Source organism: Acanthochromis polyacanthus, chromosome 16, assembly GCF_021347895.1.
Source record: "Acanthochromis polyacanthus isolate Apoly-LR-REF ecotype Palm Island chromosome 16, KAUST_Apoly_ChrSc, whole genome shotgun sequence".
Taxonomy (NCBI): Eukaryota; Metazoa; Chordata; class Actinopteri; family Pomacentridae; genus Acanthochromis; species Acanthochromis polyacanthus.
In genome coordinates, this window is record NC_067128.1 from 23,623,258 (window position 1) to 23,644,639 (window position 21,382).

A 21,382-nucleotide genomic window follows, 5' to 3' on the forward strand; every position below is an offset into this window, starting at 1 on the left:
GTCAGCTGTTGACTTCTAGCAAAGCTTTAAGCACACACAAATAAGTGTAACTGAGCTATTACTTTTCATTTATCATGTTCTCAACCCTTAGATGCATAAGTGGGTGAAAAATTACCTGGCGAGGCCATTTTCCTGCAATATCTTTGGAATGAAAAGTTTTTATCATGTCATATTCCAGCTTTTCCTCAAAAAACTAAGTTACCTTTTAGGTTTTTAAAGAAATTGTAATATTGAAAGGACGGAGAATAGCAACAGCTGGAGGTAAAGTGTGGAAGAATGTCAGAATGGATGTTGATATTCTTTTATTGCTGTTCTGTGTATTATTGTTCTTTTTCAAATATCAAAATGTGCTAGAAAGTGAAAAAAAAAACATATTTCAAACAAAATATAATACAAACAACAACACAAACGATTATTCTTTACCAAAATGACATAACCCTGCGCTGCAGGACTGAAAGATTTAGGAAATCTTTCTTGCCATCAGCAGTCAGGCTATTCACTTCAACATTAAACAAATAAGAAAACTGACAACTGAATTTCCCTTCGGAGATGAATAAAGTGATTCTATTCTATTCTATTCTAAAAACACATTGATTATTATACAGGTCATTTTTGACCCCTTTATTTCCATAAGGGGGTCAAAAATGACCTGTATAAGAATAGGGTCCAATCACTGCATCTAAGGGTTAAGAACCATTAGCTGCAGCTTTGTTCTCTAATAGTTGGTGGAAGCTTAAGTTACTCTTAATTGAAATTTATAGGAGCTAATGGCTCAGACATACCAAAACATGTCTCTGAAACAAGTGAACAGTAACTTTCATAATGTGGAATTTACTGTTTTATCCCGAATTAGTACGAGTTAGGTGTAAGACCTTATAGACTGCTGACAGAGTTTAAACCAGTTTCACAGACTTCCAGATGTTTGTGGCCACAAGTGGGGGAAAAAAACAAAACGCCATTTTGGAATTTCGTAGTTGGAAATTACCCGCTGCTATCATTGGTGAGACAAATACGTGAGACTGCACTGACTTGGTGACAGTTCTATAAAGGTATTTTATGTACCTGCTTTCCATTTGTGAGTTGCAAATGACTAACATCACAGCAATCTGTCTTCTTCTTCCTCCTCTTCCTCCTCTTCCTCCTCCTCTTCTCCTTCCACTACTTCCTTGTCATTGCAAACGTGAAGTCATCCAGTGCTCCACAGCCTAGCCAAACCTACCTTATAGTTAGTGCCAATCAGCATGCTAATCATATTTTATTTATTTATTGGCAATTATAAATCTGAATTTAAAATGTCCAAATTCTTTGGTGTCTGGCAAGTTGAATAGGCTTTTTGTTTGTTTTTCCTGAATGTACACATTAAAGACAAAAATCAGTAAATCGTGTATTCTTACTTAAAACCAAATATGTGTCCACCGCAGATTACTTTAGTGTTTTTTTTTTTACAATATTATTATTAAAAAAAAAGAAATTCAAGCTATTTTAAACATATGTTCACTAAGATAGATCAATCTCCTCAATGCATGCTTGTCTTAAAAGAATGAAACAAGTGCTTGTTGGCTTTTTTTTTTTTTTTTTTTTGCCAGAGCCTGACAGAGCTATGACACCAAACCATGACTAAGTAATTTAACTCAATGCTCTCTTAATAATAATAGCTTATTTCATGTAGAATGGCATGAGAATGGGAAATAGCACACTCGTCAATCTTCCAAGACCATTATGAAACAATTCTTGGAAGACTCATGTATATTCATTAAAATGTAATTCATATCATGTATGTATGATGAGTCAGGGTTTGTGCTCCATGTTTTGCATTTACTTCATATTAATATAACAATGTGATACACATTGAGATACTGTATGTAATGTTTGACATGTACAGGCAGGTTAAGAAAAAAAATAAAGAAAATTAAATCAGTGTAGTGCTACAGTCTATATTTAAATGTATGACGCAAATGTGCATGTGAACATTCTGAACTCAAGTCTGTTTTCAGTACATTTTATCTTGTCAATAATACCTTTGAAATTAATTAATGTTAGAGACCAAACCCAGAGAAAACAGACCAGCACACCCAAGCCACAAAGTGAGTTTTCTGCCAGTATGTGGGTTTGCTGATTCTTGCATTTAGATTTTCTAAATGGGATAACTTCTGAAAGATCATTGGTGTTGTTGGTAAGCCAAAGTTATATGAATGCTTTTTACAACCCAAACATTATTGCACTGTTTATTAATGCTTCTTATAATCCACCCACCCCCCAAAAAAGCAAATATGTGATAATGACTGCTTAAAGCAAATAAGACACAATTACTTCATGTACTTGCACTCTTGCACACAAAATAGTCTTCAAAGGGCCCAGGCAAACCATCTGACTAATGTGCACAAGGTGACAGCACCAATGGATGTCTATTTCAAGATTGCCATAAGTCAAAGTTCAGGGACATCTGTGACAGGTTAATTGATTGTCTGCGGACTGACTGAGAGAACGAGAATAGGTTGAGCTATGATGACGTGAAAACTCAATTCACTATCCTCAGAGAGTCCACGTAGAAAAAAAGGTCTTTAAATATTGATTTGCCCAATATGTGATAAGGTTTAAAGAAAATTAACTGCACTGCCATATAACTAAATGTTGTACATGCTATAAACATAGTGTTTATGACAATCAAGAAATAGGCATTGCTTTAAGTGAAAATGTCAAAAGTTCAGCTCTTTCATCTGGCAGTCAGTACATCAGTCATGCACACTGACAACATGATGGATGAACAAACTGATGGACCTACCCATTTTTCAAGGTCAGCACTCTAGTAACACACAAATACAAATGAAAAGAATGTGTTATTGGGACGTATAGCAGCCACTTACACAGATCTGAGAGCAACAATGGAGAGAAATGGGCCCTAACAGTGAAAAATAGGAGGGGGTGATTTATTAGCCTTGCTACCAGAGAGTTTGTACTCTTGCCAACATCATGTTGTCTTGCCAAACAAGGCCAGCCAACAATGTTGCACTGTTGAGCACAAAACAAATCTGCTACCCTGGCTAATAACAATGCAGGCCTGATTCTCCATGGAGGAGGCCCCAAGAAGTATACAAAATAAGACACTTTAAAGAACCATCTGTGCCAGAGGGCTATGTTGTGCATGAAAGTACAGTGGTAGCCAGTACAACCCAGCACAGCACACAACTTGGGCTGTCTCATATTAGTATTGTGGGATTTCATCCTCAATTCATCCTACAAATAGCACCATGATGCTGTGTAGGTTTCTGTAATTGCTACAGCTGTACGGCACCATGATTCATGCTACCATAGTGCTGTCATTTCTATTCCTAGAATACAAGTGGTCTATCCAGAGATATAATAATAATTGGGTATTTTATTCGAGGAATGCTTTTTAACTCAGTAAAGACCATGTGTATCCTACTGGAACAGTGATTTTAAAAAAAAAAAAAAAGCATTTTTTGAATGTAGTGATTTATTTGTCCAAATGTAATAACAGGAAAATTTAAGCTCTGTTTTCTCTTTGTTTTTCCCAAAACATATTTATAAGGAAGTGAACATTTTATTCAGACAAAGGTTCTGCTATCTTTTCCTATCAAAACTGCAATTGCTGGGTGATGAGATTAAACGACACATGAAATTACTGTTAGAGCACAGCGCAAGAGTGAATATGAGCGTGTGACTGGGCCCTTACAGACCACATGTGGCCCATCTCAGTGCTTCACTGCTACTGATGACACTCCTATGGCAGTACAGAAGATACCCGATCCAAGATTACTGACCTGCTCTGATAAACATGCCAAGGAGGCTGGAGCAGTGCCAGGAGTAAGGGGCTCACACTGTTTATTGTAAATCAAGAGTGCAGAAGAAGAGGCGAGAGGACGCTGTGGATGCAGCAGAGCACTCACAGATAATGTCTCTCCTTTCTTTGACTCCTAATGGCCTTGTATTCTGATCTCTTTTTGCAAAACAGGAATGTGTTACAGAAAATGAAAAGAGACACCTTGTGCTTAGAATTCAGTTACAGTTCTTGGTGTTAAAGTAGCTCAGCGTTGCTCTGTGTGGTCTGTCCCTTGATCCAAGCACTACTGGGATGTGATCCAAGCTACTTACTGATTTTTTTTGACATTCACCTCCAAAAATTAAAATTCTCTGAACAAATAGTTTGAAGTTTATAAACAATGACCTATGAATGGTGACAAATAAGTATTTGTAGACCTGGCAACCATATTCAAAGCTGTTTTCTAGTTGTAAGTTTTTTTTCCATTCATACACACTGTTCAAAGTTACTTTCTTAAAGCTGCAACAAACAGCAAACAGCAAAAAAACAGCTTTGCCATTCTAAAATTTTCCAAACAAAATTCCATTGTGCAAAATCCTGCAAATACTCAAAACAAAAGGCTCCACATACAGAAGGAATCTCAGCTAATGTTGATAATATTTTCTTAATTTTCTTTATTTATAGTGTGCGTGCATGGGTGCGTGCGTGCGTGCGTGCGTGCGTGCGTGCGTGCGTGCGTGCGTGCGTGCGTGCGTGCGTGCGTGTGTTTGTGTAGGTGTGTGTATGTGTGTGTGCTCATGCTTAAGTATTGTTTTTTAAAGATTATTTGCCTTAAATAGTAATGTGATTAAGTTAACTGTTAAGCATTTTAAAGGAAAAACCTGTATCTCTTTTCTTGGATAATGAGTCTTTCATGTGTACATCAAATGTCCAAATAGGAAAGTGGGACATACAACATGGCCAATATCCAGCTAGCACAGCTGATAGATATTTTTACTAGCATAAAATTGGAGTTCACAGTTAATTACTTGAAGAACAAATGCCTGTGATCAAGTGTACATAGTTATGATGTCCCAATCCTCCATTTAAAGGGGTTTGAAATGCAGCTATCTTCTATGAAAGACAGCAATTGAATGATCACTTTGGGAACAGCCGTAAAGGTATAGCTGGACTTGACTTTGATTGGGTGTCCTTAAAAAAATCCTGAAAAATCAGGCCAATTTCCAATATTAACTTCCCTTAAGCAGATTCAATGCATACTTCCAGTTCTCTTACTCCTCTGCTCTTCTTCCATGTCCATTCAAACATATCCCCTTGGCTAAATTATGTTCACTGGGAAGCAGTGTAAGGAATATTATTCTGTTACACTTGCTGTGTCCGAAATGGCAGACTAACGTACTACATACTACATACTCAATGAGTATATACTGCATACTACGTACTATAAGTATGATTAGAATGCCAACCGTTCACACTGTAGTATACTACTATGTTTCCCATAATGCATTTCGAACCTCCGACGACAAAAACCGGAAGTACGGCTATCAAATATCTCGGCTGAATGCCGGCTTCAGGTCGATTTTACGCTAACAAACAGTCGCATAATTAATGTGGCAATTTCAAGCCGGCACTCCTCATGCAGTTATTAGCCAGATTATGCAAATCGTTTCAATTGTAGCTGCAGGTTACTGGAGGTAGCTGTTACTTGTTCTGTATGCAAAGCGAGCTGCTGCACCTAGCTGCTAGCATTCAGTAGCACGTTGTGAGGCGTCTGACAAATTTAAAACGTTGGTCAGAAAATGCCTATTTCTCAAATCTGTGGGGTGATTAGGATGACTACTTAACCACATAAAATAAAATAAAAATTGCCCCGGTCCAGCCACAGATCCCGCAGAGGCTTCCATTTCGGTGGGTAGCTCGCAAAGCATTATGGGGCGGTTGAGTATGACTAGTGTGGTCACCGCGCATACTTAAAAATTTTCCAGAAATAGTATACATCCGGGTATTTCTCACGTACTCAATCTTTTCATACTAGTTTATGTGCTTGAGACAGAGAACAGAAGGGAAACAGTGAGATGGAGAGTGGGAGGTACTCACCCCTTCGCTGTTCTGCCCAGTGTTAGCCAGCATCTCCTGCAGGGCCCGCACTGACAGGGACTGCTCCAACACAAAGTTACACACACACATGTCTGGAGGAACATACTGCAGGATAGAAACACAGGGAGGGTTGAAAGTAAGGAGGGAGAATGCAAGGGGAAGAACAGGAAGACAAAGGGACAGAGGAGAGAAACAAGTTGCACAACACAACAAGCCCCTCTCTTAGGTACAAAAAACTATGTGCCAAGAGTTTACTCGAATTTCTTTTTATGCTACCTGCAGAGCCTCAGAGGGAAGCAGCTGTACCAAATTCCCTCATCTATAGTACTCTTCCTTAGATGAAAATGCTAGGTTGCTTTTGAGTCAGATTTCATATAAAAATCTCTTTCAAACGTGACACTCCAGAGCAAAAAGCAAAACTGTTTTAGAAACTTAACCTATATAAATGTTTTCTGATTCTCAATGAATTTAAAAAAGTCAGCATAAGTATCCAAGCAGTTTGATGGACCGTGATGTGCAGGCAATGACCTAAATAAAAATTACAGCATAAGTCTAAAGTGGCTCCAAACTGAGACCAAAAAATAATCATGGAAACTAATTCTTGAATTTTAAGTATAATAACAAAAAATATCAGTGGAAAGTGTGGACATCTAGTCACTACCTCAAATTTCATGTTGTTTCCTTTTTACTGTAAACATACATTCATACTGTATCAGAGACTTTTGTGGAGATCTATTATCTTTTCGCAAATAAAATTAAACTGAATTAAAGTCATGACAGGGAAATACTGTACTGTACACACCAGCTGAAATGATGAAACTGCTCAGTGAGGAATGGCGCTCATTAATAATTCTGATAACTTGCAACTTCTTTGCCATCCTGGTGTGTTGCTAACGAGTGGCTAGAGATTATGAGGAGGGTTGTCAAAAGGTATGCAGCCTGGAGCTGCAATGATCAATAATTAGTTTGGCTAGGCCTTAGTCCTCAGGGCTGTTTTGTTTTCTGCTGCTTCAGATCTGGCTTTCAGAGTGAAAACCGCATCTGCTATGCTTCAATAAATTCAGTAATAACTGGGGTTTATAAATTATGCAGTGATCAAAGATTGCCCACAACACAGGGGTATAATTTTCGGATGATTTTTAAAAAAGCTAAATTCATTTACAGAGTTGATGCAAAGAGATGATGCTGAAAAAAAGTGAGGCATTTGAAGTTACATAATGATTGTAAATTGCTTGCAACTCAAACGCAGAGCAGAGGCACACCTATTCATTTGCATCTCTTGTCAGAGTATGAAAAATTAATTTGCTTTGGGATTTGCTAGATGGCACTGTTAATTAACAGCACACTGCTGACATGGTTTGTAAACAACAAGACATAAACAAATTAGCCACAAGCCAGTAACTTCCATGCCCTCCTATCCTTGAATGATCCAAATATTATTTAGGAGGTATTTAATAATGTTTAGCTCCATTTCATAACAACAGTTTCCCATACAGCATGTCCTCTGAACATAGAGTAGGACGAGTGATGATTTAAGGGACTGGGTGCCGGCCCTCACTCAGTAACACAACCGGCTAACCTCTGACCTCTGCAGTGGAGTGAGAAATGTGAGTAGAGGGGAGGGCTGCTGGGGGATAATGAGGATGCTGCTGCTCTGTAACTCAACACAAACATGCATGGGAGACCCTAACACCACAGTGTGTGCATGTGTGTGTGTCCACTTTACTGTGCCTGTATCGAACAGCCCATTCACATATTCATCATTTAGATAAGATGCTGTCGGTGATACAAGAATTATCAGACTTTACTAAAACGTAGTTATTGCACCACAGAAGACAAGGTCCCTTTAATATCACGTTAATATTTATTTTTGCATTGCAGAAGATGCAACATGGCATGATGCAGCTACACCTGTGGTGTATGCAACCTTATACAGTGATAACTCGCAGCCTGTTGCAAACCTTACACCTCTTATGAATTATTCAACACCAATTTTCCAATTACCATACTTCTTCCAGGGTTGGGCAGACATACTGAACATTCTGTCATGTCTGGGTAGAGATGAGACTGTCTCTGTAGCCACAGTCACCTTTAGAAAGTCAAATTCTTCCACGCTCTACAAGAAGCTTGATTGAGCACAATATTATAAGCCGTAAAAATGGGTGAAATAATCCTTTAGGAAATCACACTGAATTATTTGACAGTCTAGACTATTATGCCATATGCAAGGTATTCAGAAGATATGACATAAAGTGAAATAAAATGAGTTCTTCATCTTCTCAAGGTCATCAATATTAAATGAGAAATATTAAAGGACGCAGCTGGTGAAATTCCAAAATTTTCTTATTGACAAAAAAAAACAAAAAAACATATATATGTATATGTGTGTGTGTGTGTGTGTGTGTGTGTGTATGTGTGTGTGCTCAGGTGCTGGCTATACTTGTGGAGACCAAATGTCCCCACAACTGTAGGAAAACCGAAAACAATGTCACTTGTGGGGACCTCATTTCGGTCCCCACAAGTTTAAACAGTGTTTTCTTGGCCATGTTGTTGTTACTGAAAAAAGTAAAAGTGCAAAAACCTTTCTTTAGGGTTAGGCATTGTTTTGGTCTGGGATAGGGTTAGGGTAAGGGTCAGGGGTTAGACATGAATGGGAGTCAATGGTATGTCCCCACAATGATAGAAAAACACAGTATGTGTGTGTGTGTGTGTGTGTGTGTGTGTGTGTGTGTGTGTGTGTGTGTGTGTGTGTGTGTGTGTGTGTGTGTGTGTATGGGTGTAAATGTCAGATAAATTGTGTTATTATTCTCCTGCATAGCACAGTATTGTTTATGTATTAACAATACATTGCAGTCCTGCAGTGCTACCTTGTGGTCTGTTCCACTTTTGTTTTGTGAAGCGCTCATTTCTTCTTCTGTTGTTTTTGTGATGCCAAACTTTGTTTCTTTGTCTAAACAACATTGTGCTCATGCATTGTCAGAGGAACAGTAAAAACTGTCTTAAAACACTGGTTATACGTCACATTTATCTGTTTGAACTGTATAAAGGAAAAGTTTACATTGTGATTTACCTCATTATTCTGTATTCGTAGCTCTGAACAGCAACGTCTGTGTGTATGGAGCTGGAGCGCATGCTAGCTGATGGCTAACACTTAAATTAGCGCCCTTGGAATGGCGGAATGAGGTATGAGAATGTTCAATTTTCATTAATATATGATGAGTTACATTTATTTGTATTGGTTCTAAACATGAGTAATATTGGAACATGATTTATATGTGAATTATTTGTGATACTACGGTGAGGCATTTTGTATTCTCCTGTTTTATTCTGTAGTTTTCACGGTGCTTATGATACATGGTGCTGGTCAAGAGTGAGAATAAATCCACACCCGTTTGAAACTCTCTGCGTCTTGCTGAATGAATCCAAGGGGTTGTGACTATACATATATATTAGGGCTGAAACGATTCCTCGAGTTATTCGAGTAATTCGATTACTAAAATTCCTCTAGGCAAAATTCTCTGAATCAACTACATGCTAGACCCCAGGTCACGAAATGGCGGACCGTGATCCGAGGCCAGACCCAGACTTCATTCATACAATCTGGGTCCTTAAATTTGACGGACACTTCTATTTTAACCAGCGCAGCTTTTCTATTGTTTATGGTAGGAGTGCCCAACCAGTCCAAATGGTTGTCTAAACTAGCCATCGGTGAACTAAAACAAGGACAGATTCAGCGGCTGGACAGCTTATTTCTTGCCTCAAATGCTTTCAGAAATACTTTTCCCTGAAGTGTTTTCGGAATAAAAGAGAAACTCTGCGGCCGAGCCGCTATGTTTATCTGACGCATCTGCCGGACTGCAAAAAGCTGAAAGCTCGGTCATGTGACCACGTAGTGACCTGCTGAAGCTCGAGCTTTGTCATATGGCAATGTTGTCATAGCTCAGTGAAGCTGACCCCCCACCCACATTCAAAAAAATTCAAGCAAACAAGCTGAGTGGTTAGTGCTTCGTTTGTGCTGTTAAAATTTTTGTGCACGGAGGTGCCAGCTTTTACATCTGTGACAGCAAGCACTCTGACCGCAGTAGAGCTGCTTTTTTCTATCGCAAGATAAGTGATCTTACACAACAAAAATTCCCCTTGGAATTAACAATTTGCCCATGGTGAATGTTCTGCACAAGCTGTACTACGACTACCACCTGAACGCTGCACGCTACTACACCCAACCGCCAGCAATCAGACAGGGGTAGTGATCTGGAGCAGGCAGAAGACCCCCGTCAGAACCGTCTCCCTCTCGAATCGCTTCCTAGCCCTGTCGCAGACTGAAGAAAAGGCAACTGATGGTGAAGGCCTGAGCTCAGCTCCTATGTTTTCGTCCACGCCAGCAGCCAACGGTGTGTCTGCGGTTTCCTGCTCCATTGGTCTGGCGGCTCCTCCTCCGCTGCTGGACACCAACATGACTTTGCACCCCACACGATCGGCATCCTCTCCGCTGCTTCCTGGTGATACCCAGGGCTGCTCCGCTGTGGTCCCAGATCAGCAGCTGTCATCCAGGGCCTCGACTTCTGCTTCACGCTGGAGGCTTCTAGAGGAGGCTGTACGGAGGCGTTCTGTGAGCCTTCTCTGCCCTGGCACGATCCTGGATCCTCATCCTGGAGCTGAGTCTGCAACCTGCCATAGCAGTAAACACCACCCAGAGTCCACGGAGATCCTCTCCGCCAGATCAGGCACTACTGTCGGCACAAGGACCATCACCTCTTCTCCCGCTGAGCGGCCCGCCTCAACGCTACGACGGATGGACACACACCCGGCTCCGGCTCCAGCTCCAGCTCCTCTCCCTGCCCAGCACCCAAAGATGCCAGGTCCCCAGCTCCTGATGGCGGCATTGCTGGCTTGCCCCACCTGTCACTTCGTCCTCTGTTCAGCCCCACAACACTCATGGTCAGCGACAGTATTGTCAGAAATATCCGTTTCTTCCATGCCATCACTCAGTGTTTTCCTGGCGCCACCATCGCCGTTATACTGGAAAAACTTCTTGAGCTGCTACAGTCTACCCCATCCTCAGTATGCCATTTGATAATTCACATTGGCACAAACAACACGGCACAGCGACAGTCTGAGCTGACGAAAAAGGATTTTATGGACCTCTTCAACCTTCTGAAAAGCTGTGGCAAGTCGGTCTTCATTAGCGGGCCCATACCGGCTCTGTCTCGCGGTGCCGAGCACTTCTCTAGGCTGCTCAGCTTAAACACCTGGCTGCAGCACACCTGCACACCTTACAATCTGAATTTTATTGACAATTTTAACCTCTTCTGAAACCGTCCTAAATTTTATCGACACAAAGGACTGCATCCGAGCACACTGGGCAGCTCGGTTTGAACAGATAACATTCTCCATGCAGTTCAATTAACACCAGCTGACTGACTGCCCAAAAGCCATGCCCACTCACCACACACCTCACACACTTCCCCTTTGCCCACAGAAACACCGGACAACATCACCCGCAATATCCCAACTGTCATTTTTAACAGATCAAACAAAACCCGGACTGTTTTTTGATCAAGAACTCTGTTTCAAGTGAAATGCCAGGAGGAGCGTACATTCAGTACGGGCATCAATGTGGCTGTACTGAACGTGCGCTCTCTTTGAAACAAAACTTTTATCACTAACGATTTGATTTTAGATAATAAATTGGATTGTCTTCTCCTGACAGAGACATGGCTTGGCACTGATGCACCTATTGTCCTCACCGAGGCTTCCCCACCGAATTTTAACTTTTTATTCTCCACCAGACAGGGTAGAAGAGGAGGTGGAACAGTCTCCATTACTAGAAATGTGCTTACCCCAACTGAAGTATCTTTTAACAGTTATTCATCATTTGAGCATCATGCCTTTGTTTTTAGCAGCAACCAGATTCTCTGTATAACAATATACAGACCACCCCATCACTCCAGCCTTTTTATCAGTGAATTCTCAGAACTTTTATCAATCATTCATACCAAATACAATAGAATTTTAATAACTGGTGATTTTAACCTACACGTCGACAACATCTCGGACCCAATGTCCAGATTCTTTTAAACTGTCTTGATTTTAAACAACATGTCACACAGCCAAGTCACAACAGAGAACACACCCTGGACCTGGTTATAACCCATGGCCTGTCCATTGGGATTTCCTCTGTGTGGACCTGGCTGTGTCTGACTGTTACTGTGTGTTTTTTAATATCACCAGTTTTAACCAGCGGGAGGCCCCGGTGAGAACAGTGAGGAAATGCTACCTAAGTTCTGAAGTGGCTGCAGATTTTATTGAAATTTTACAAAGCGCTCCTGTTGAAATTTTACCTGCACCGTGTGATTTTATTGTTGATAATTTTAACGGTAGACTGAAGTCAACTCTGTACACAGTAGCTCCTCCTTTAACTAAAACTGTCACAAAACTGGCGTGTGTGAACCCATGCAGCAGGCGTAGGTGGGAGGATAAATTAATAATTATTTAATAAAAGAAAACAGACAAAACAAGACTTATCTGTAAACAAGCAGGAGGGGAGAGAGCAGGAGGGAAAAAACTAAACTGAATAAAACCATCTAAGGGAGGACCAGATGGCCAAGGTAAAACTATTAAATAAAACAGAACGAAACTAAACAAAGGGCGGACCCGAAGGCCGAGATAAAACTAAACATAAACCCAACTAGAATGAGGGGAAGGTGGCTTACTGAAAGTCTGGATTATGGAGGACGGGAAAGGTTGAATAGGCAGAGCAGGCGGGGAATGAGATGATGGCCGGGAGCTGGCAAGGTTATCCAGGGGGAAAGCAACGGAGTCCGAGGTGCGGGGGTGTAGCGTCAATGATCCAGGGGAGAAGCAGAGTCCAGGGGGGGTGACGTCTAGAGACAGTAAACGGCATGGAGCAGGTAGCAGGGGGACATGGCATGGCAGGGGGACATGGCGTGGCAGGGAGTGAGAGTCAATGAACCGGCAATCAGCTGTGAATGGAGCCGGGCTTTATATGACACTGATCAGTCATTTGCACCAGCTGGGTAAAGATGCACAGCTGCTCGTCATTTGGCTGATGAGTCAGCTCAGAGGGCTGGCACAGGGGAACTGTGACAGTACCCCCCCCCCCCCAAGGTGCGCCTCCTGGCGCACACTGGACAGGAAAGGGTGCCGGCGGTTGATTGCGGGACCGACAGGAGGGACCGCTCAGAGGGCAGCCCGAGGGACGGGCGGGCTGGGACCGGGTGGGTGGGAGGGACAACGTCGAAGGATGGTTCAGGGCTGGACAGGCTGAGGCTGGACAGGGAACTGTTAGCCAGGATTGAGAACCGGTCGGCGGCATAGGTGAAGGCTTTCTGGAGGCCTGGCTGGGAACCGGCAGCGGGCCCGGCGGGACCCTTCCGGAGGCCGGGCTGGGAACCAACAGCAGGCCCGGCGCGACCCTTCTGGGGGCTGGGCCGGGAACTGGCAGCGGGCCCGGCGGGACCCCTCCGGGGGCCGGACTGGGAACCGGCAGCTGGATCGACGGGGCCCCTCCGGGTGCCGGACTGGGAACCAGTGCCGGCAAGATCCCTTCGGGGGCTGAACTGGAACTGGAACCGGCGGCCCTTCCGGGGGTGGAGCCGGAACTGGAACCGGCGGCCCCTCCGGGGGCGGAACTGGAACCGGGACCAGAGGCCCCTCCAGGGGTGGAGCTGGATCCGGGACCGGGCACCCCTCCAGGGACGGGACCAGAACTGGGGACTGGACTGGGCAAGAACCGGACTGGACAGTTAGCTGAACTGGGAAATGAACTGGACTGGACTGGATTGGACTGAATAACTGTCTGGACAGAACAGGACGGGGACGACTAACTGGACTGGACTGGACTGAAACTGAACTAGACTCAAGTCGGACTGGAAGGTCAGGAGGGACCGACAGGACTGGAGGGACAGAAAGGCCCGGAGGAACTGAAAGGACTGACAACACTGGATGAACAGGAGGGATGGACTGGACTGGAGGAACAGGAGGGACGGACTGAACTGGAGGAACAGGAGGGACGGACTGAACTGGAGGAACAGGAGGGACGGACTGAACTCGAGGGATAGGAGGGACTGACTGATCTAGAGGGACAGGAGGGACTGACTGATCTAGAGGGACAGGAGGGACTGACTGAACTGGAGGAACAGGAGGGACGGACTGAACTTGAGGGATAGGAGGGACTGACTGATCTAGAGGGACAGGAGGGACAAAAGAAGACTGGAGAGACAAGACAGGGGAGACTACTCCTGCAGGGGAACCACAGGGTGTTAAAGTGGTCACAGCAGGAGGACCATGCCATGTAAAAGTGGAACAAGGTCTCAGTTGGGGTTGGGGAGAAGTGCTACATCTCCTCAAGGCTGTTGGGGAGGAGCTATGCTTCCCCACGGCTGCCGAGGAGAAACTACACCCCTTCAAGGTTTCAGGGGAGGCGGTATGCCTCTTCAGGGTTAAGTAGGAGACGCTACGTCTCCTCAAGGCAGCTGAGGGGGAACTATGCCGCCTCAAGGCTGCCGAGGAGGCGCTACGCCTCTTCAAGGTCTCAGAGGAGGCGGGGTGCCTCACCGAAACCAGGGGAAAGGCGCGACGCCTCACCGAGGCCGCAGGAAAGGCAGGACGCCTCGGCAAGGACACGGAGGAGGTGGGACACCTCGGCAAAGACGCAGAGGAGGCGGAACGCCTCGGCAAAGACGCGGAGGAGGCGGGACGCCTCGGGAAAGACGCGGAGGAGGTGAGACGCCTCGGCAAGGACACGGAGGAGGCGGGACACCTTGGCAAGGACACGGAGGGGGCGGGACGCCTCCGCAAGGACACGGAGGAGGCGGGATGCCTCCTCAAGGCTGCCAAGGGGGCGTTAAGCCCCTTCAAGGCTGCCGAGGAGGTGTTCCGCCTCATCAAGGACTTGGTGGAGGCGTTTCGCCTCATCAAGGACTCGGGGGAGGCAAAGTGCCTCGGGAAGGCTGCAGGGGAAGCTTCTTGCTCCCTAAACTCTGCAGGGGGAGCTCTTGGCTCCTCCAGAGCCGCGGCGGGAGCCTTTCGCTCCTCCAGAGCCGCGGCGGGAGCCTTTTGCTCCATAGACGCAGCATAGAAAGCTGCTTGTTTTCTGAACGCTGCAGCGGGATCCTTTAGCTCCTCCAGAGCTGCAGCGGGAGCCTTAGCTCCTTTAAGGCTGGGCCCATAGTGGCCAGAGATGGGGTGATGACCCCCTCAAGGACAGAAGACGGGGCAATGGACCCCACAGGAACCGAAGATCGGGCAATGGGCCCCACAGGAACCGAAGACGGGGCAATGGGCCCCACAGGAACCGAAGACGGGGCCGGAGGGAGTGAGGCGACACGGGGCCCCTCCTCAGTCGGAGGGAGTGAGGCGACACGGGGCCTCTCCTCAGCCGGAGGGAGTGAGGCGGCACGGGGCCTCTCCTCAGCCGGAGGGACGACTACCTGCTCAGGAGTTGCGGAGGTGCAAAACTCTTCTGGAGCATGACTCGGGGAGCACTTCCTGGTGCCACGCCTATGGCAACCAGGCTTCTGCGCTGAGGGTGCTGCGGATAGCGGGGAACTTGGTCCCTGTTGGTGATCTGGGGAGCTAATGACACTGAAGTGGGGAGCGGCGAGCCTCTCCAGGGCTGAGGAGACGGCCTCCAGCCCCTTAAAAAACTCAATCGCTACCCCAGGATCTTGGGAGAGTTCTTGGGGTCCATCTGGTTCAGCCCAGGCAGCCTTAAGAGATTTTAGGCCAGCGAGGGCGGACCAAAAGGCTGCAATGGCCACGGGGGGTGCTTCGGCCCCCATTGTTCCGAGACACTCTGCCATCCTGTCTGTTTTTGCAGAGGTGGCTGCGAGTGTCTCGGAGACGGCGGAGGGCCATTTGGAGAAAAACGTTTCATTGGCTGGGTTCAGAGGTGAATGGTTCTGGGGATCAGAAAACTGGGTCGGGGACTGAGTCTGACTCTGGAGGACTGAGGGCTGGTTCGGGATCTGATTCAGGGGAACAGACGACAGAAAAGTGGCCCCCGTATAGACATGAAACGGAGGGTTGGTGTGAAGCTTGGTCGAATCGTGACCCAGGGAGCGACAGCGCCTCCTGGCGTTGTGGCCCCGGCTGCCAGGTCGCTCGGCGACCGGCTCCGTGTCTGGCGGAGAGGCAGGTCTGGATTGACTGCCAGCAGAGAAACTGGGGGGAGGCAAGCCAAGGGTTCGTTCCAACAAAATATCACACAGTTGCTGAGAGGAAATGGAAAAAACTGAGGGTGAGGTGCCTCTCCTCCGGGGGCAATGCTGCCTCTCGGGAGGGGGCTTGAACGCCAATCGGGTTCCCCAGAACGGAGAGTCAGAACTGGACATGGCGACTGGGGAAACTGAGTCTAACCAAGAGCCTGCTGGGTTCGATTGTGGCTGGTTCATTCTGTCACGAAACTGGCGTGTGTGAACCCATGCAGCAGGCGTAGGCGGGAGGGTAAATTAATAATTATTTAATAAAAGAAAACAGACAAAACAAGACTTATCTGTAAACAAGCAGGAGGGGAGAGAGCGTGAGGGAAAAAAAATAAACTGAATAAAACCAACTAAGGGAAGGCCAGACGGCCAAGGTAAAACTATTAAATAAAACAGAACGAAACTAAACAAAGGGCGGACCCGAAGGCCAAGATAAAACTAAACATAAACCCAACTAGAATGAGGGGAAGGTGGCTTACTGAAAGTCTGGGTTATGGAGGACGGGAAAGGTTGAATAGGCAGAGCAGGCGGGGAATGAGATGATGGCCGGGAGCTGGCAAGGTTATCCAGGGGGAAAGCAACGGAGTCCGAGGTGCGGGGGTGTAGCGTCAATGATCCAGGGGAGAAGCAGAGTCCGGGGGGGGTGACGTCTAGAGACGGTAAACGGCATGGAGCAGGTAGCAGGGGGACATGGCGCGGCAGGGAGTGAGAGTCAATGAACCGGCAATCAGCTGTGAATGGAGCCGGGCTTTATATGACACTGATCAGTCATTTGCACCAGCTGGGTAAAGATGCACAGCTGCTCGTCATTTGGCTGATGAGTCGGCTCAGAGGGCTGGCACAGGGGAACTGTGACAAAAACAGTCAAAAGAAAACCCCCGTGGAGAAAAAAAGATAAAATCAATCAATTTTTAAAAACTGCAGGAGTGCCGAGAGGAGATGGAAGAAATCAAAATTAACAATTCATTATGAAATTTTGCGTCAGCAACTCAAAACCTACAATAACGCAATCAAACAGGCAAGATCTTCTCATTTCGCACAACTTATCACAGACTATAAAAACAACCCCCCGTTCCTCTTCTCCACCTTCAATATTTTAACAGGTATTAATTTTAATGAAGCTTTTAAGACACCATCTGACACTCTTTATGAGAACTTCGCAGACCAATTCAGAACCAAAATCAAGGACATCAGATCCAGCTTTTTATCCCAACAAGTTTTACCTGTTAACACACCGGATCTGCTGTCCTTGCCTGAGGAAACACTGGAGAGTTTTGCCCTGGTTGATGCAAGGACACTTGATTGAGTTTTCTCCCAAGTAAACCCAACAACCTGTCTTTTCCCACACCACTCTTAAAATCATTTTATGGATTCTTTGAGGAACAGTTTTTAAACATAATGAATTGCTCTCTTCAGATGGGTGTCTTCCCCACTGCCCTAAAAATGGTGGTGGTGAAGAAGTGCAATTTAGATCCCAACGTTTTTAATAACCACCAACCTGTATCCAACTTACCATATTTAAAGGCATTATGGAGGATGTTTTTTTTTTGTTTGTTTAATTTGTCTGATTCACATAAAATGAATATACTGACCTTTAGTGGACTTGTATGTATGGTCTCTAAAAGAATAAAAATTTTTAAAAAAATAACTGTGGACATGGCAGGACCTGAAAAACATCAGCCAATCAAAGCGCTCGGACCGAGGCATTTGGTTTGCTCCCGTTCCTGTCAATCAAAAATCTTCCGGCTCAGGCCTAGTTACGTAGATTACGTACGCCTTGGACTTACGTGTTTTCTGTATGTGTTGCTTTGGTATAGCTTCGTAGTTAGCTGGCGACTTGTTTTGCTCATCTTTTTTTACATAATGGCAGCTAAAGATCCAGGGGGGCCCAGCCGTAAAAGACAACTTCACGAGTGCTACGCAAGTTTCTGGAGGGGGGCATTTCTTCGTAAATGGTAAGAGGGGAGAGGTTAGAGGGGGGTGAGGGAGAGGTTGTATGTGCGCAGGCGCATGCTATGTTCAGAGTCGTAGGAAATTAAATCTCCTCTAATGCCTTTAAATAAAATTTTTAGAAAAACTGATTTTTAACCAAGTCAATGACTTTTAAAGGCAATTCACATTTTAGACAAAACATCAGTCTGGTTTTAGGTTGAAACACAGTACAGAGACAGCACTTTTAAAGATTTTAAATGAGGTAAGGTGGAATTCAGATAACAAAAAACCTTTTAAAGTTTATCAAATTACTGATCAGGGTTTTGGAGGTATACTATAATGTCATTCGCAAAGAGACCTGCCCTTTGTTCTTCTTTGGCAACTGTTGCTCCTTTGAGCTCAATCGTTTTGTTGTATGTGCTGGGCCAAAGACTCTATAAACAAGAAGAGCTCAAAATTATCAGTCAGGTCACCATTTATTTTGATTCTTGCCTCTGGCTTGTAATACAAGGCTTTTATGCACTGAATTAAAGTTGCATTAAATCCCATTCTCTTCAAAACTGCAAAGAGAGCCCTGTAGCATCCCACTGTCTGTTTAGAGGAGATCCACATCACTCCGCGGCCAGACGGCAGATGAATCTCTCACTCCGCAGCCAGACGGCAGATGAAGTCGCTGCAGACCCCGTCTTGGCTTACAGAGCGGGATATAAATTAAAATATTTCTTCACTGTCATACTAAAATAAATGAATGAATGAATGAATGAATCAAAAGTTTATTTCGAACATTGATTAAAACAAAAAGAAAAAAGAGAGAAAAAGAAACAAATCAGCAATGTCCGAAAAGGAGAAGGAAGAAGTGTAAAACTTATAAAACTCCTACCCCCCCATTACCAATCCAACAAGATAATATGATTTACCAAATTGTTCATATATATACATATATACATACACATAAACATACACTCACATATATATATATATATACATATATTTATACACATACACACACACACACACACACACACACACACACACACACACACACACATATATATATATATATATACACACATATACAGTGCCTTGTGAAAGTATTCGGCCCCCTTGAACTTTTCAACCTTTCGCCACATTTCAGGCTTCAAACATAAAGATATAAAATTTTAATTTTTTGTCAAGAATCAACAACAAGTGGGACACAATCGTGAAATGGAACGAAATTTGATGGATATTTTAAACTTTTTTAACAAATAAAAACCTGAAAAGTGGGGCATGCAATATTATTCGGCCCCCTTGCATTAATACTTTGTAGCGCCACCTTTTGCTGCAATTACAGCTGCAAGTCACTTGGGGTATGTCTATCAGTTTTGCACATCGAGAGACTGAAATTCTTGCCCATTCTTCCTTGCAAAACAGCTCCAGCTCAGTGAGGTTGGATGGAGAGCGTTTGTGAACAGCAGTCTTCAGCTCTGCCCACAGATTCTCCATTGGATTCAGGTCTGGACTTTGACTTTGGCCATTCTAACACCTGGATACGTTTATTTGTGAACCATTCCATTGTAGATTTGGCTTTATGTTTTGGATCATTGTCCTGTTGGAAGATAAATCTCCATCCCAGTCTCAGGTCTTTTGCAGACTCCAACAGGTTTTCTTCCAGAATGGTCCTGTATTTGGCTCCATTCATCTTCCCATCAATTTTAACCATCTTTCCTGTCCCTGCTGAAGAAAAGCAGGCCCAAACCATGAGGCTGCCACCACCATGTTTGACAGTGGGGATGGTGTGTTCAGGGTGATGAGCTGTGTTGCTTTTACGCCAAACATATCGTTTTGCATTGTGGCCAAAAAGTTCGATTTTGGTTTCATCTGACCAGAGCACCTTCTTCCACATGTTTGGTGTGTCTCCCAGGTGGCTTGTGGCAAACTTCAAACGAGACTTTTTATGGATATCTTTGAGAAAAGGCTTTCTTCTTGCCACTCTTCCATAAAGGCCAGATTTGTGCAGTGTACGACAGATTGTTGTTCTATGGACAGACTCTCCCACCTCAGCTGTAGATCTCTGCAGTTCATCCAGAGTGATCATGGGCCTCTTGGCTGCATCTCTGATCAGTCTTCTCCTTGTTGGAGGTGAAAGTTTAGAGGGACAGCCGGGTCTTGGTAGATTTGCAGTGGTCTGATACTCCTTCCATTTCAATATGATTGCTTGCACAGTGCTCTTTGAGATGTTTAAAGCTTGGGAAATCTTTTTGTATCCAAATCCGGCTTTAAACTTCTCCACAACAGTATCTCGGACCTGCCTGGTGTGTTCCTTGGTCTTCATGATGCTCTCTGCACTTTAAACAGAACCCTGAGACTATCACAGAGCAGGTGCATTTATACGGAGACTTGATTACACACAGGTGGATTCTATGTATCATCATCAGTCATTTAGGACAACATTGGATCATTCAGAGATCCTCACTGAACTTCTGGAGTGAGTTTGCTGCACTGAAAGTAAAGGGGCCGAATAATATTGCACACCCCACTTTTCAGTTTTTTATTTGTTAAAAAAGTTTAAAATATCCAATAAATTTCATTCCACTTCACGATTGTGTCCCAATTGTTGTTGATTCTTGACAAAAAATTAAAATTTTATATCTTTATGTTTGAAGCCTGAAATGTGGCGAAAGGTTGAAAAGTTCAAGGGGGCTGAATACTTTCACAAGGCACTATACATACATACACTTGTACACATACGCACAGCTCACAGAAAATGCATCTCAAAATTATAATTGAAAACTGAAAACAACCTGAGGCTCACAAGGGCCATTTTAAAACAGAGACACCTAGACAGTGGGTCAACACAGGCTCCCCTCATCCCGATATCTCCCAAATATTAGATTTTTATATATTTTCTTGAAGTGGTTCATGTCAGGACTGCACTGCACCTCTGCAGGCAAGCTGCTCCACAAATTCATTCCACAAGTCGAAATACACATGCGTTTCAGAGTTGAACTAACAAATTTTACTTTTAGATTAAGCCCACGTCTTAGGTTATATCCCCCCTCTCTATCACTGAACATTTTTTGTAAATTACCCAGCAGTAAATTGTTTCTCACTTTAAACATAAATAATGCTGTTTCATTCTCTACAAGATCCATGAACTTCATGGTGCGGGAATGTAAAAACAGTTTATTTGTGTGATCCAGATATCCTGCCTTGTTAACTATCCTGATGGCTCTTTTTTGTAATATGCATAGTGGCTTTAAATTAGTTTTGTACGTGTTACCCCAAATCTCCATGCAATAGTTGAGATACGGCAGAACAAGTGAACAATACAGGAGGTATAATGATTTGTAGTCCAAGATATGTC

The 21,382-nt window shown here is 44.2% G+C and overlaps 1 protein-coding gene across 1 annotated transcript in view; it reads right to left on the minus strand.

The window, feature by feature from the left end:
- The window catches only part of ryr3 (ryanodine receptor 3), a 242,283-nt gene that overhangs the window by 151,040 nt on the left and 69,861 nt on the right, over positions 1 to 21,382 (minus strand). The window contains exon 3 of the mRNA XM_051937044.1: positions 5,879 to 5,983. Within this exon, the coding sequence (XP_051793004.1) occupies positions 5,879 to 5,983 (105 nt within the window). The remainder of the gene's footprint in view (positions 1 to 5,878; positions 5,984 to 21,382) is intronic.